The 17,860-nt window shown below is 38.1% G+C and overlaps 1 protein-coding gene across 7 annotated transcripts in view; it reads right to left on the reverse strand.

Moving 5' to 3' along the window:
• The window catches only part of arhgap12b (Rho GTPase activating protein 12b), a 75,236-nt gene extending 57,674 nt beyond the window's left edge, over window positions 1–17,562 (reverse strand). For 4 of the 7 annotated variants that reach the window (XM_079800989.1, XM_079800985.1, XM_079800986.1 and 1 more), the window contains exons 1-2: window positions 17,331–17,529; window positions 3,184–3,940 (exon numbers count right to left, since the gene is read on the reverse strand). In XM_079800989.1, the coding sequence (XP_079657115.1) occupies window positions 3,184–3,867 (684 nt within the window). In that variant the 5' untranslated portion in view covers window positions 3,868–3,940; window positions 17,331–17,529. Of the gene's footprint in view, window positions 1–3,183; window positions 3,941–17,330 lie in introns of all 7 variants that reach the window. The other 3 variants (XM_079800990.1, XM_079800987.1, XM_079800988.1) reach the window with 2 other exon arrangements.
• Window positions 17,563–17,860: the final 298 nt, after the last annotated feature.

A 17,860-nucleotide genomic window follows, 5' to 3' on the forward strand; every position in this document is an offset into this window, starting at 1 on the left:
CTGCCGTCTGTTTAATGTCAAACAACAAAAGACAAGGACATCACTCACTGCTCTTGATTGAATAGCTTTTGTAAGTTTAATAGGATTAATCTTTAATTTATGCACTCAAATATGCAATGTTATTTTACATTTGATACATTTCTGTACCTGAAAACTAATGTTAGACGTACCTGAAAAACCTGAAAAGCATATCTAGCCGAACCATATTGTTGATCTTATTTATTTGTGGTTATCATTTTTACTTTGATTTGAATATATGTTATATTATTTATTTTAATAGTTCAAAAAGTACAACAAAAGTTGAAAGGTGTCTTTTTAATACATGCAACACATTCCCAAAGTCATGTGAAATAATCGTGTTACATAATCGTGATTTTAATATTGACCAAAATAATCGTGATTATGATTTTTTCCATAATCGAGCAGCCCTAACACACACACACAGGCCATCTCACAAAAAGCTTGCGAGTACAAATTGCGCTGAAATGGTCAGATACACACAAATGTATGTACTAAATGACCGTCTTGACGAGTATGCACATAAACCCCGTCGTGACTCGCGAGTGAACGTTTGTGCAACTGCATGTAACCATATCCTTGTTCGCTCTTAAAGTGACAGCAGTCGAATAAACTGCTGCTGCCTCTAAGTTTCTCTTTGTCTTGTGTTGTTTGATGAACCTTTATGACACTCACTGCTCTTGAATGACTAACTTTTGCAACCTTAAGTGTAAGGATTAATCTAATTTAATTTATTCAGGGAAGACCAATATTAATTTACATTTGATTTCTTATTAAATATTATTATTAAATTATTATTATTATTATAAAAAATTATTATATTCTTATGTCTTTAGTATTTCTTACCTCAATACTAATGTTAGACCTACCTGAAAAATAGTTTTTAAAAACAAAAATGCACTGCATGATCAAATATTTAGGTGAGATAATTATTTACATTTATTATATACATTTATTTGGGAAAGATGGCCTACAGTAGCCTTAAGTTATCTCATTTTCTAAAATAAACACATGGTGGTTCTTCAAGATCTTGACTCAGTTAATTTAGAGTTAGTTTCATTTCTACAAATGGTGCAAACTCTGCAAGATTATAGATAAAAGATTGCCATTCCCCTGCCATTCTGTGATCGGCAGATCATGATCTTGGTGAATGGTAATCGGTGATCAGCCCCAAAAATGCTGATCGGAGCATCTCTAATTATCATTTATTTATAAGTAATAAGTAATTATCATTATTTATTATTATAATTACATTTAAATCAATATTAAAATGATTAATTCTAAAACGAATTTCATATGTTAATATATATTACATAAACACATACTTTAATATATACACTCACCTAAAGGATTATTAGGAACACCTGTTCAATTTCTCATTAATGCAATTATCTAATCAACCAATCATATGGCAGTTGCTTCAATGCATTTAGGGGTGTGGTCCTGGTCAAAACAATCTCCTGAACTCCAAACTGAATGTCAGAATGGGAAAGAAAGGTGATTTAAGCAATTTTGAGCGTGGCATGGTGGTTGGTGCCAGACGGGCCGGTGTGAGTATTTCCCAATCTGCTCAGTAACTGGGATTTTACGAACAACCATTTCTAGGGTTTACAAAGAATGGTGTGAAAAGGGAAAAACATCCAGTATGTGGCAGTCCTGTGGGCGAAAATGCCTTGTTGATGCTAGAGGCCAGAGGAGAATGGGCCGACTGATTCAAGCTGAAGTGCAACTTTGACTGAAATAACCACTCGTTACAACCGAGGTATGCAGCAAAGCATTTGTGAAGCCACAACACGCACAACCTTGAGACGGATGGGCTACAACAGCAGAAGACCCCACCGGGTACCACTCATCTCCACTACAAATAGGAAAAAGAGGCTACAATTTGCACAAGCTCACCAAAATTGGACAGTTGAATACTGGAAAAATGTTGCCTGGTCTGATGAGTCTCGAGTCAGATGAGTCAGAATTTGGCGTAAACAGAATGAGAACATGGATCCATCATGCCTTGTTACCACTGTGCAGGCTGGTGGTGGTGGTGTAATGGTGTGGGGGATGTTTTCTTGGCACACTTTAGGCCCCTTAGTGCCAATTGGGCATCGTTTAAATGCCACGGCCTACCCGAGCATTGTTTCTAACCATGTCCATCCCTTTATGACCACCATGTACCCATCCTCTGATGGCTACTTCCAGCAGGATAATGCACCATGTCACAAAGCTCGAATCATTTCAAATTGGTTTCTTGAACATGACAATGAGTTCACTGTACTAAAATGGCCCCCACAGTCACCAGATCTCAAACCAATAGAGCATCTTTGGGATGTGGTGGAACGGGAGCTTCGTGCCCTGGATGAGCATCCCACAAATCTCCATCAACTGCAAGATGCTATCCTATCAATATGGGCCAACATTTCTAAAGAGTGCTTTCAGCACCTTGTTGAATCAATGCCACGTAGAATTAAGGCAGTTCTGAAGGCGAAAGGGGGTCAAACACAGTATTAGTATGGTGTTCCTAATAATCCTTTAGGTGAGTGTATATCACATAAATACACACATACACACAAACAAATAATAATTGCTCAATACATTCAGAGATTGTAGACTAATGCAAGCAGCTTTTTAAATTCAGAAACAACTCTGTAAAAAGCCCAACAAGTGTTGCATTTTGTGATCTCAATGACGTCTCTATTACTGTCTAAATCAAACCCTGAGAGGTGGCCACAATTTCCAACACCATAGCAGAGGACAGATTGCATCTCTTGCTAAACAAGTGTCACACAACGGAAAGAAAGGAATGCAGGAAGAGAACAGGAAAACACTGGCTGCTGAAGCCAATTTAATCTGACAGAAAAGAATACGTGCAACCGTAAATGTCAGAGGTAAAACTGAAGGAGGGATAAAGGGGAAGGTGTGAGGAGCAAATGTTAGATTAGTCTCGTAGTAATTGTTGGAACAGCGTGTTACATAAAAAGATAATGACAGTCAAAGGATGAAAAGGAGATGAGAGCATTTCTGGCAAAGATAAGTGCTGGAAATTCAGAGAATGAAAGCCAAAAACGACATTGAAAGAGATAAAGGCAGAACATGACTAAGTTTGGGAGGGAGAGGGAGAGAGAACAAATGCGTGGGAGAGGAAGGAGGAAGGCGAACGTCACTTGTTCTTACCTGAATGTGTTCGGTCGAGCTGCTGCTAAGCTCATCTCCAGATTCAGAGTCATTTCTCATTTTCTCCAACCTATCTCCTGATGACACACTCCCTTCCATGTCCACCGACAACACACCTGGGAGTTTCCCCTGGCAACCTAGCTCTCGTGGAGGGGATTCCGCCCGCCCTCGTGGAAGTGTGGGGTTGCCATGGTGATAGTTATGATGGTTGTTGTTAAGCAGAGTCAGCTCAGCAACAACGCTCTTCATCCCTGGGTTCTGATTGGTGTCCCGCAACAACAAAGGCGGGGTCAGTTGCCCTGGCAATGGGGAAGGCGTCGTTGAAGGAGGCGGCCTGCCAAAGCTGGACCTTTCCGTAGGAGCGCGTTGGTTGAGATTTTCATTCGACAATCGGCACTGGCTGATTTCAAGGACGTTGGGGGGTTTTGTGCGAGGTTTGGGTGGTGGCATAAGGGCACGTCGGACCTCTCGGACATACTGAGCGGGGACATAAAAAGCTTTGGTGCCCTCCTCCCGGCGAACTTGCCACCAGTCCTCGTTGGTTTTACGAACCAACATGTAGCATTCGCCCTGTCGTATAGAGATGAGTCTGTCTTTCGCCTTGTACTCATAATCATACTCCACCTCGATATACACCTGCCCCGGGGCGATGGACAAATCACAACGGCCATCCCGTTCCGTCATGGCTCAATCCGTCCGTGCGTTATTCAGAAGACAGACTGTGAGTGGATCCACATCTCTTGCGGTGTCCGCACGACTGCAAAAAGGGAGAATGATATTGTTAGCACACAGGGATTGAAAAGACACACACAAACACGTGTTGAAAACGGTGGTACTATTAACCAATAGCAATTGTGACAGACTTGATCTAACAGAAAAGAAAACAATCACACATATATACACTTTAAAAAAAGTGCTACTGTACTTTCCAGCATCAAGGCCAGCCACATGGTAACCTAATCATGCGTGAGGACGCCATGGCAACCAACATATCAGTAATCCAATGATCAAATTACAACGACAGGTCTCAAAGAACATAACCGTGCTCACTAACACACAGATCATTGAGTGAACCGAGTGTTTTCCAGAGTATTGCCTGCAGGTCCCTTTCTACTATCAACATGCATCTGTTTGCCCCCATATCCCACTCTCACATGTACACAATCCCCCTTAAGCATTCTTAGGTTAAATATACACTGTCATGTTCACATATGGTGCTTAAAGATGATGGATTGTGACAGCCTTGGGCAGGATATAAAAAGCGGCTGGATTCACTCTTCCTTTTATTTCTCTAATTCCTTTGTTCTTTTAGCCCTTGTGTGTATGGAAAAAGGGTGTAACTTTCTGATGCATACTACGCACCAAAACTGCAAGCACTTTATGATTTGGCCAGCTCTAATCAAATTGGATGGCTTTTAACGCAACCTCTGCTAGATGATGTACAACATACCGTTTGAAAGTTTATTCTGCTAAATACAATACTGTTCAAACGTTTCGGGTCAGAATGATTTTTTTTTTTTAAGAAATTTTTTATTGAACAAAAATGCATTAAATTAAATGCGTCAGGAAAGAATTTTACATTGTTTAAAAAAAATTGCTGTGTTTTGCTTTTCTATTCTACTCTAATCCTGAACAAAATTATCAAAAACAAATATTAACCAGCACAACTGTTTTCAGCATTGATAATAATACTAATAATAAACACTTAATCAGCATATTAGAATATTTTTTTAAAGAATCATGTGACTGAAAAAAATTTTTCTAAAAATGTTTGCCATTTGAGTTGAGCTGATAAATGTGGCGTGGTTCAAACGAGTAATACGTTTCGTTGCACTTTTGGCGTATAAATATTATATAGAACTTTTATCAAGGAAAATGATATCACGGTAATTAGCATTATCATGTAATCGCCCAGGTGTATTAAGATAGAAAACGGTTATTTTAAATGTTTATAATATTTCGCAATGTTACTGTCTTACAGTGTTTTTGATCAAATAAATGCAGCCTTAGGGAACATAAGAAAAATCTGACTTATTCCAAACCTTTAAACAGAGTACTTCAAACAACTGATTTTAATATTAGTTTATTATTTTTAATTTAGAATTTTGAGTAACACTTTATTTTACAGCGTCCTTGTTACATATGTTACATGTACTTACCACAGTAATAACAGCAAATTATGCATAATTACCAAACCCTATAGTAACTAAGTAAGTACATGTAGTTAATTAATATTACTCAGTACTTAAATATATAATTACACTGTAACAATGACACCTTAACATAAAGTGTAACCGAAATTTGATATCGACCATAGCATGAAAATAGTTATGAGCTAGACTCATACACTATTAACGAAGGCATGAAACCCTCCCTACTTATAGCTAGTTAATCCACATGGTCTGTCCTTAAACGGTCAATCATGGAAGCTGAAGGGTTTACTAAACATTTCAAAATAGCAACAAATATTATACAACCAGCTCAGTGTGTGAAGCCATGCAGTGCTGTCAAATTTTAGATGTGGATTTGATGTGACATAAGGCACCTCTCAAAATAGCCATGGAGGAAAGGGACCGATAGAGGTTACTAAGACTGAATGAAACTGAATACTGTAACCAGACACAGACTGCACTGATCCCTCCACTGAGAAAACCTTGCACTGTTAAATCAAGCACAGAGCCACAAACTATTTACCCAAAATAATACCTCATCAGTTGAATGTATTTTAATCATGTGACACATTTCCACATCAAATCATTATATTAATAAAGCTATATCTAATCATGTTTGTTGGATGTAATCAAACTGTTTCTATTGGAATTATCACGCTGTAAAAAATCCAACTCACAAAAATTTAGGCTAATGATTGTGTTTTAGTTAACTGGACAATTAAATGCAAAAAAGTTGGCTTAACCACTGAAAAGAAGTTGGTTCAACAATTGTTGGACCAACCTAGTATTAATTGTAAATTCGATTTGTAATTGCAAGTTAGCAAGCATACAAGTTGCAACGCATTAACAATGGATTCTGGGTGCATCATGCAAAACTCATCCATGGCTCCCAGCATGCATTGTGGCATGAAACATGTCACCATTGTTGAGATTCATAGGATGATTCTTGATATATGTGGGAGTAAATCTCACAGGAGGTCAAAGTGTTTAATGTACAATCGGTTTTAAACTAGGGATGCACCGAATATTCGGCCACCGAAAATTTTCGGCCGAAAATGCCCCAAAGTGCATTTTCGGTTTTCGGCCGAAAGACTTTTATCACCGAAACAACATGGCCGAAATGTTGTGATGACGCAAACAGAAACCGCGACCTGCACGTGCTTGCCTGAAGCAACATGTCTGCAGTGTGGACGTATTTCAGTATATCTGAGAAACACACACGTCTGCTCCATGCACAAGCATTGACAGCGAGAGCTCATGTTCTCGATGAGAAGAGGACCAGACTTCACTGTGAAACCGAACGCAATCTTTAACAGTGGGCATGTTTTAAGCGCGGAACACACTTCAATCTGGCGGCAGCGCGCGCGCGCGTGAACGCGATCATCTGCGAACGCGATCGATCATCTCTTCCTTAAGAATAAACATGAATGAACATCTAAGGTGTGTTGAGGATACATTACAACTTACTGTCACGTATCATATGTGGTGTAATCGCTCAGTCAGTGTTTCAACGGCAGAAAGACCTCTATATAACTGCTGTAAACTAAACAGTCATGTAGCATCATTTACCTCAGGCACCTCAGTGTCCACAGCTGTTAGTTCACTAGAGTAAATCAACTCTTTCACTAAATATATGACCTATATTAGCCGTTATATTCATTATATTCTACTTAACCTGTTAATGATATCTTGATTATTTCATGTATGTTTAAATAAAATGACAGACACTGTGTATAAATGATTATATTTCAACAACGAATTGGATAAAAAACTATTTTATAATTAGATTTAGAAGTTATTGCAAAAACTGCCTTATGTGAAGTGTACATGTTTGTGTATTATGTTATTTGAGTGTTGATTATTAGACCTGAAAATACATAGCAACTGAATTTAGGCTAATAGTTTGGGCTCTGTTTTTAACCTTTAATATTAATGTGCAAGTAAGGGCTCCCATATAGTTTAGAGCAATATATTCAATAAACTTTTAGTTATAATTTAATTCATTTAGGGACAGACTTTTTTTTTTAGTTAACCAATAAAAATAAATAAAAAGCCACTTTGTAAAACTGCTGTACCGAACCGTCAGTTTTGTGTACCGCTACACCCCTATTCTACAGTTAACATATGGGCTATGGCAGTCTTTGCTTTGATACACTATTATGTTAATGGCCTACAGAGAAAATAGTTGTATCTTTAAGCAGTTGCACTTGTTCTGAATGCACTTTCTTGTAGTAGTCCTACAGAGAAAATTTTTAAATGCACTAGACCTAAATGCACTTTGTTTTTATGAGAGAACATTTAATTTAAAAACCTTTCTGTAGGCCTGTACATTATTATTTAATGTACAAATGAGTGGGGTCAAGTTAAACATTTTAGTTTGAATTTTATTTTATACTGTGCATTGTTGCAATGTGCTAAATAAATATTGGCATAACTTGTAATTGATTTATTCTTTGAAACTTTAATATTAATGTATGCAATTGCAATGCCTTGATTTTAGTAAAGTTAGTACACAGTCATAGTCATAGATGCAATGGTACTAATATTTGGCATAATTTCTTTCGGTGTTTCGGTTTTCGGCTTTCGGCCTTGGTTTCCTCTTTTTCGGTTTTCGGTTTCGGCCAAGAATTTTCATTTCGGTGCATCCCTATTTTAAACCTTATTCAGCTTTTCTGATTAAAACCATGCTGTATCTTTTATAGAATCACAATAAAACAAAGTTAATAGTATATTGCTCATATTAAACTCAGTCATAAACCCAGTAAATTAAACCACTACACAATGATTATATTCTTATTCAGGAGCCAGAGAGACACTAACATTAAAAAGTCGTCAAACTGCCCAACTCAAGAAAACACTGATCACCATGATGTTGACATAAAATCATTAACAATTTTCAACACAAAATCAAAAAAACGATAAAAACTCAATCAGCTGAACAAAAGATCTTAAATTGGGAGACATGTGGCCTTACTCAGTTAATTCAGTTGAGTGAACTACTTTATGTAAAAGTTGAGTAAACTCAAAAACGCTGTGCAGCAAGTTGCCTTACAATTTTAAGTTATGTCAGCTTTTCTTTTTTTACAGTGCACAAACATTTGGCTACATTAACCTGACCTGACCATTACAATGACCTAAAGTAATTCTCTTTAAAATCAAACTTTGCTAAATCATATTAAACAATGTATTTTCCCTGAAAGCCAAACTTACTACATTATACTGTTTTGCCTGCCTTTTCTAAAATATTAGCTACTGTCTTCCTTATACAGAAGGACGCAGCTGGCTTTCATTAAAAAGCTTCAGCTTCACAAACCTTTTGATTTACAAACCAAGCTTTAAATGTATGAACTTAGGTCTTCGAAGAGGTCAGCTTCTATTACTCTGTTACACTTTAAAACATTTTAAAGGGTTTGAATTACTCATGTTGTTCCAGACCCATAAGACTTTTGTTAATTTTTGGAACATAAATGAAGATCTTATTTACCCTTAAATGCATAAATGTTTTGCCAAACATTACATATTCTCAGCATCTGGCTCACATTCTCAATCTCACACGTATTCTCAAAACTATCATTTTCAAAATCAATATTTTGATCGCTGACAGCTTATTCACCAAACCCACTATCAAGTGAAAATGACACTAATATTTGATTACTTTCATTACTTGTTCTACAGTAAATCAAGTTTAAAGTTTTACTGATTAAGTTTTGCCATCCTTTTGTTTTCTGAACTATGAGTGAAACGTCACTTTTTATCATTATGTATCAGACATTGCCACTGGAAAAAAGGTGAATTGCTCTCATTCAGTCATCAAAGATTCAATTATTGTTGTGCAGAAAAAAATACTTACTCTGTTACACACCTCGGGTCATAAGCTACAATTTTTACAAAAAGAATGAATGGGAAACAGGCATTCTTTTATAATTTATATATATTTTACATAGGCCTGTCACAATAACAAATTTTGCTGGACGATAAATTGGCCAAGAAATTATTGCGATAAACGATGATATTGTCTTTCTGAGACCATTTTCATCTAAAATAATGATAATGGCATAATCCAGGTACACCTTTTCAAAGATCAATAAACTTTTATTTCTAAAGACTATTTAACACTGAAAACTTTTTAAATATCCACAATAAATAAACAAAACAACCAAAAACAATAAAAGCAATGGACTCTGTCTGTTAACAAAAAAATGAACTTGAATAAATACCAAAAACAATAAATAAAATGGATGAAAACCGCAACAGATGATGTTTTAGGTGCATATTAGGGGTGGCACAGACCCACGGTTCATATCACGGTTTTAGGGTCACGGTATTAGTTTAATTATACACAATTTAGGATACAGTATTAAAAAAATATTATATCACGTAATCATGCACAAACTGAATTTGATTTTGATACAGCAAGAGAGAAGACATTGATGCCATGCTTTTATTTGGCAAAAAAAAAGTAGAATATGTATTGCTATCTCTACAGGAACTTATGTGCCTTTTTAGCACACAAAGATTGAACTTGAAGCACACAAAGTTTAAGCTGAAGAATTAACTTGCATTTATCAAACTGCCAACTTCAGTGTAGCTTTAAGCCTTGTTTAAACTCGACGCGTCGGCACGAGCGCGAGGGTGCACGCGGCAAAAATGGCAACCGAAGAAGCACGAGTTCCAGGCGAACTGGCCGAGCATGACGTCTCATGACGCCGGCACCCAGTCTGCACGTCGAGTAAACGGAGAGAGAGAGAGAGAGATACAAGGAAAACAAACAAGCAAGTGGAAATATTCGAGCTCATTTTTTTTTATCATGCGATTAATTGATTTATTGACTATCGCGACAGGCCTAATTGTACATGCGTGTTGTGTTGACAAGAGAGCAGACGTTGTTGTGTGAACGCGTGTTGGAGATTAATATTTTGTAAATAAAGTGGTAAATTATTTTTTTATTTGCGCACACAAAACATTCACAGCGCTTCAGAAAATTGAGATTAAATCACAGGAATCACATGGAATACTTTAATGATGTCTTTACCACCTTTCTGGGGCTTGAAAATGGTAGTTGCGTAGACTTGTCAATGGAGGGACACACAGCGCTCAAATTTCATTAAAAAGATGAATTTGCGTTCCAAAGATGAACGAATGTCTTACAGGTTTGGAATGACATGGGGGTGAGTAATTAATGACAGAATTTTCTTTTTTGGGTAAACAAACCCTTTAAACATCAACACTGAGCCAGCCAAAGTGACTTCATCATTATAAAGATAAACCATTCGACAGAGATGTACTAAAACATCATTAGGGTCCTGAACCTCGTGAGAAAGACACATAAAACTGAAGCCTGTTGCTGAAACAAAAACGGGTTCTCTCATTTGAGCTTCTCAGCAACTACACATCTCTTCCACTAGACAAGACAGTTGACCTAGCATTGATTTAACCAGTGTAGAGCTAAAGGCAATCTACTCTCCCTCTGTCTTCACATTCTGCACTAAAGACTCGTGCCAGCCCTGGCAGCAACTACAATCTCTCACATCCTTTCATTTTCATTTCATTTCATTTCCTACATACTTCATCAAGCCCTACCGCAGGCACTCAAATATGGAGGTACAAACAAGACAAGAGAATCTGATTAAAAGAAAACACCAAATAACATACATAAAGAACAAAAGACGAATGAAGAGCATGACTGGTAAAGTAGGGCTGCTAAACATTGCTGATTGCATTCCACTGCACTGCTTTTCCACTGTTTTTCAATGTAAACATGCACTAGACATACATGTTTGACTGTTGCATTCGAGCCTCGCATCTTTTGCAATGTCTCAAATGACAGTTTCTAAAAACGTGGTGCTCGAGTTTAAAAAACTTTTACAAGAACGCATCTTTAGACCTTACGTTTCATTCCACTGCCATGTGACCCGTATTTAATGCAAAAACCTCCTGTATAAATGTCCCATTAGTGTGAACTTATACCATAAGGGACGCATGCCACAGTGAACTCAGAACATCCAGCACTGAACTACTGACCTGAACTTACTCTGTGAGAGAATGGGTTCTGTAAAACAACTACTGGCCTTCTTAGCAAACGAGTCTCTACCGAGGCATAGACCACAGTTCAAAAACGTATGGGGTCGGTTAAATGATTTTAAAAGAAGTCTCACCAAGGTTACATTTATTTGGTCAAAAATAAATGTGTTTTTTTTTTTTTTTTATGAATAAAATGTTGATTTTAAATAGAAATCTTTTGCAATATTATTGAAGGGTTAGTTCACCCAAAAATGAAAATTCTGTCATTAATTACTCACCCTCATGTCGTTGGACACCCGTAAGACCTCCGTTCATATTCGGAACACAAATGAAGATATTTTAGTTGAAAGCTGATGCTGTGAAAGGCTTCAGACAGGCCTCCATTGGCATTCAGTACATTGACACTTCCAAGATCCATGAAAGGCACTTAAAACGTCGTTACAAAGTCCATCTCACCACAGTGGCTCTACAATAATTTTACGATGCGACGACAATAGTTTTTGTGCGCAAAAAAAAATCAAAATAACACCTTTATCCAACTTGTTCTCGACTTCCGTGTGTGCCTCCACGACGCATGCGCGAGAATATGACGTAGCGCCGGCGTTCGGGAATCCATGAAATACACACTTTAACCCCATTTTGAGTTAAACGATCAATGTAGAATCCAACAGCTTAGACACGCGCGTCTTCCTCTGCTCGTAAACAAATCGCTTCTGGGTCATCTGTCCGAGCGCCGGATCTGCGTCATATTCTCGCGCATGCGTCGTGGAGGCATACACGGAAGTCGAGAACAAGTTGGATAAAGGTGTTATTTTGATTTTTTTTTGCGCACAAAAACTATTGTCGTCGCATCGTAAAATTATTGTAGAGCCACTGTGGTGAGAGACTTTGTAACGACGTTTTAAGTGCCTTTCATGGATCTTGGAAGTGTCAATGTGCTGAATGCCAATGGAGGCCTGTCTGAAGCCTTTCTCAGCCATCAGCTTTACACTAAAATATCTTCATTTGTGTTCCGAATATGAACGGAGGTCTTACGGGTGTCCAACGACATGAGGGTGAGTAATTAATGACAGCATTTTCATTTTTGGGTGAACTAACCCTTTAATGTCTTTATGGTCACTGTCAGACCATTTTTGTTTTCTATACAGTAATACTAACCCACCATACTAATGCCAAAGTTTAGAACAAGTCTGTCTGTCTGCCCGCTAAAATGCTCCGTCCTCCCTTGACACCATGAACCATAACCTGAGCTAAACATAGTTCATCTTCTCCCTCTGCCAATAACATCCACATTTACTGGCAGTCATGTTTGAAAGCTTATCACATGAAGGAAGTCGGAGAATAAAGGCCTTCAATAATTTTTGATGAGTAAGGGACAGGGCGGCATTTTAAAAAGAAACATTATACACACACCACAGATGGGAGAATCACAGGTGAAAACTCTGATTTTGAGTTTTCCACCAACATCAAAACAGCATGAGGCAACTTTTATCAACACTTTTTAAAGAGTAAAGCAGACCTTTATTAAAGTGAGCAAATAGATTAATTCAATCGAAAAAGCAGCACACAAGGATTTCATCAACCATGTGTCTCCCATTTGGGGACTTGACTGCTAACCAAAGTGGAGCTTCTATAAACAAGGAGCAGATGGAAGGTCTCCTCTGGGTGTGAGTGCAGTGTCAATGCGGCCAACGCAACACGTAAAGAAGTTACTACCAGCTTTGCAGGAAGATGATGAGTGAGACTTTCACTCCATTAGAAATTCCATATCTTTGCAGGTGGAATTTGTTATTTCTATTCAATTTGACTGAATCTCACATAGTGCTAATGTCTGGGAGAAAGCATTTCTTGAGTTTCACTTTTTGGGATTCAATCAAACAACTTACAATAAAACCCAAAGCAGTCCCAAAGAACTTTACTTTTAAGACATTAGCACCCATTACAAATGTGAAAAATAATTCAGAAACAAGTAAAAGACACAATAAATGCAGCATTGTATCCAGGGCTTGACATTAACACCCGCCAAAAAAATTGAAGATTTTGGCATGGGATTGTGCGTGTTGCCCATAATTTTGTACTCACACGTACATAAAGCAGCCTCTCAGTTCAATAATGTCAAAATGGAGAGTATTCACACAAGCACAGTCAGTTATGTTTTAAGTGAATGTAAACAGTTGAAAAATAAAACACATGTGTAACAGGATAATGGATCCATGTGTCAGGTCTTAAAGTGACAGCAGTCACAATATACCTGCTGCCAAATTATAATATTAAAAATATCTATATGGCAGTTTTTCAACATAGTGAAAATGCTGAGTGGCAAGTAACTTTGAAAAACTATTAGCCACATTGGCTGGTGGGATAAAAAGTTAATGTCAAGCCCTGATTGTATCCATTTCAAATGCTAACGTACTGCAGAAAGCCGGTTTCAATACTTTCGCTCAAAGAAAGAATCGACAAACCAGAATAATAACCAGTGATTACCCATATTCAAAACAGAGGGATGAGCCACACAAATCAAAGCAAATTTGAAAATCATAGCAAATGTTAAGTCACAAACACATGTCTGTTAAATCTCACTTTCCCCCAAACATAAACAAGGCTTGTAGTGTGACATTTACACTATGGGCCAGATCAAATTAAGCATTGTTACACAGTGGTCTTCAACATTACATAACATTTAGCAGCACTAAAAGCCAACATTGACCTTCAAATCAGCCAGTTGTAAATTTACTTTAGGCAAACATCATGACGAGAGATTCACAATAGGATATCCATGAAACACAACTACCCGTCTGTCTACATTTGGAATCTGGGAAAATCTTGAGTTAAAGCAGTGTTTATATATGGCCATTTGGTCTAGACAGAAAACAGTCTAGACATTTTTCTTTCGAAAAAATTTTTTTTTGCACAAAATCAAGTGTTTTGGATTGATTAGCCTAGTTTTCAGGTGATTTTATAAGCAACGACAAAAAAAAAGTCTTCAAAAGTTATGCAAACTATTACATGCTGTTTAAGGGAAAGTGAATGGCTTAGATCTAGCACCTGAATGAAAAAGTATTGCTGTGTTCATAAGTGAATTGTAATTGTGTTGACTACTATTTTTTATATACTGTTGTTTAATTATGTAACGTGGAGAACGGAAGTGATGAGTAAACAAAATTAATAAAGCTCGCTACTCCTGTCTCGTGTGTTTCTCTGCTTAATAACTCCAAACAGATTTCACAAGTAGTAATTGATCTCAGTAGAAACAATACATTTAGGCCTGGTTTCACCAACAGGACTAAGATTAAGTTAAATTAGGACATTTAAGTAGATTTTATAAACATGCCTTAGAAAAAATGACTGGTGTACCATTACTGGTGTGCATCTTGAGACAAAACAATAGCACTGACATATTTTAAGATATGCCGATACAAGTTGCTTTCAGTTAAAACAGCTCAAACATACATTTTAGTCTGGGACTAGGCTTAAAGGGATAGTTCACCCAAAAACGAAAATTTGATGTTTTTCTGCTTACCCCTAAGGCATCCAAGATGTAGGTGTCTTCGTTTCTTCAGTAGAACACAAATGAAGATTTTTAACTCCAACCGTTGCTGTGTGTCACTCATATAATGCTTGTCAATGGGGTCGAATTCTATTAGAGTAAAAAAAACATGGACAGACAACTTACCCGCGGCTCGTGACGACACATGGATGTCTTAAGACACGAAACGATCGGTTTCTGAGAGAAACCGAACGGTATTTATGCAATTATCACCTCATATCAGACGAACGCTTTAGCTCTCCAGACTGCCATCACTTCCCGTAGGTGAGGTCAAAATAGCGGCCGGGTCATAGATATATCCATAGATACCTCATTAGTGCCTGCGTGGATCATGGCGTGGATCGCTCGAATGAGGATTCTACGTATACATATCTATGACCAGGCCGCTATTTTGACCTCACCTACGGGAAGTGATGGCAGTCTTGAGAGCTAAAGCGTTCGTCTGATATGAGGGGATATATTTGCATAAATACCGTTCGGTTTCTCTCAGAAACCGATCGTTTCGTGTCTTAAGACATCAATGTGTCGTCACGAGCCACGGGTTTAATTTGAAGTTGTCTGTGCATGTTTTTTTTACTCTAATAGAATTCGACCCCATTGACAAGCATTATATGAGTGACACACAGCAACGGTTGGAGTTAAAAAACTTCATTTGTGTTCTACTGAAGAAACGAAGACACCTACATCTTGGTTGCCTTAGGGGTAAGCAGAAAAACATAAAATTTTCGTTTTTGGGTGAACTATCCCTTTAAGCCTTGTGTGTGAAACCAGGCATTATTCCAGATACCTGATCACTAGAACCTGACACTAAATGCCACACTGTTCATCACTAATAGATCAGACTTAGTCTCTCATTCCATGACATGACTTTCTCCCACATTTGATCTAAAAGACTATACATTTGTGAAAATAAGTCATGTGATCAACACAGAATTGTCAGAACCACCCTGCTATTGTGACAAGACCTTTGACTTGTGACTTTCAGTAAAAAAGGTTCAGAAACTCTATTGAAACTTTTTCAACAAAGTCAGTGAAAGGAAGTGCCCAATAAAATGTTTATCGGAAACCTCAGAAGGAAAAATGTTTCACTGTTCTTTTTTTTATACAATAACACTGAGTTGGATGGCTGAGCTTGACAAAAACAGCCAAACGCTACAATTTTGCTAAAACCCATTACACTTTTTCCAGTGTGTTTACTTATTTCTGCCATGCTGTAGACAGGCTAGGCTACAAGGAAGGTTATTTCTTCGACAACACCATTTTAAGAAATATTGTAACGTAAAAGGTGCAAATGAGGATGTTTTAGTCACTAAAAATGAGTAAAAAGCAATTAATTTTACTAAAATTAAATTCAAAATGGTACATTGTCATTCATCTTGCTGATTCAAACTGAGTGGCTCTCTTTCTGAATAAACTCTTTTCTCCTGTCGACAAACAAACATCAAGGCTGGACAAACCCAGCCAGAATAAAACGGGTTTGTTTGTCTAATCTACTGAGCCACTTAGCAGCCGTGAACACAAAGTGACCTTGCAGTCGGGATACGCATTATCGACAGTACTTTAATTGTGGAGTGATTTTCAGCCGTCAGGTTCTCACACGTCAAATAGTATTTGTCTTTGTTGCAGCGGTTCATTCAAGACAGATGCAGATGAGCCGTCACTATTCCTCCAGCGACCCAGTCCATAAGTAGAGAGCCCCGTTTCCCCTGGTAACCCGCCTTTGTTTTGGTAGCGGCTGGTCACTCATCACGGTCGCCAGTGCAGTCCCTCCCCGGACGAAGGCGACAGCGAGGCCGCAGGAGAAAGGGGGAAGGGTCGGTTCGGCCCATAAACTTTCAAACACAATACAGAAGTACAAACCAACAGCTCTGCCCAATAAATGTTTACTGTGATAAATACCAGCTCGTTGAAACAAATGATGTGCCATCACAATCATGCGAACACATTGTTTCCAATAGGAAAAATAAACAGCATGCCAACTGCCAACACTAATTCTCTACTCATAATAACTTTGATGAACCGTTTGCGCCCTTTTGACTGATGACAGCTTATTAGGCTACTTGCAAGCCAAGTGGTAATCAAAACAAACCACATATTATAAACACAGGTCTAAGTAAACCATCTAAATCACCTCATAACTAGATAAAATGAGCTTGGGTGTCAAAAGCGAGGGAATATCGCGTTGAAACACATGGCTGTAATTTAAAAACCCGATGGGAGCGTTTTGCCGCAGCACGATAGCAGGTTCCCCAAACCACGGATTTCCAAAGCGGCTTTCGTGGTTGGCCGCAAGGTAGCAAACCGCTATTCAACAATCAGTCCCAGCGGTCCCAACAATGCAACTCTTTATATTTGCAACAATGCGCCTTTGAAGCATAGGAATGAACGCAGAATCTGCTCATACTGACCTGGCGTTCAGGGGGATCTGGGAGCGGTCATGCCCGTTAGTTGGTGAGTCTTTGAAATAAACTTTTCCCTTGCAGTCCTTGGCACTTGCGTGAAAAGATACTGCGCGGCAGCAACACAAAACACACGATCTGACCGCCTCGCGCTTCCAATCGCAGTAGGTCTCTGTGGGTGAATGCGTGCGCGTTCGCGGCACTGCGCACTCCCGCCTGTCCTGTGAAGCTCCTTTGGACTGCTGATGCTCCTGTGTTACTGCATCAGGCCCCCTTGTGGTGCTGCAAGGCTCCCCTTGATCCCCCTTCTGTTCAGTGGAAAGTACGCAGAAGCGTTTGCGTCGTTCTGCATGCACAACACTCTGTCACACATTTTCTTGTACACACTTAAGGTTTTAAATAACGTTTATTTTAACATATTTATTCTATTTAATGTTATTTGGCATTCATTGTTTTAAGAATTTTATTTACATCCTTTACATCATTCATTATATATTTTACTATGTGCATTATTCATACAAAAAAATGTTTATTTATTT

The sequence above is a fragment of the Gobio gobio genome, assembly GCF_949357685.1.
Source record: "Gobio gobio genome assembly, chromosome: 20".
NCBI lineage: Eukaryota > Metazoa > Chordata > Actinopteri > Cypriniformes > Gobionidae > Gobio > Gobio gobio.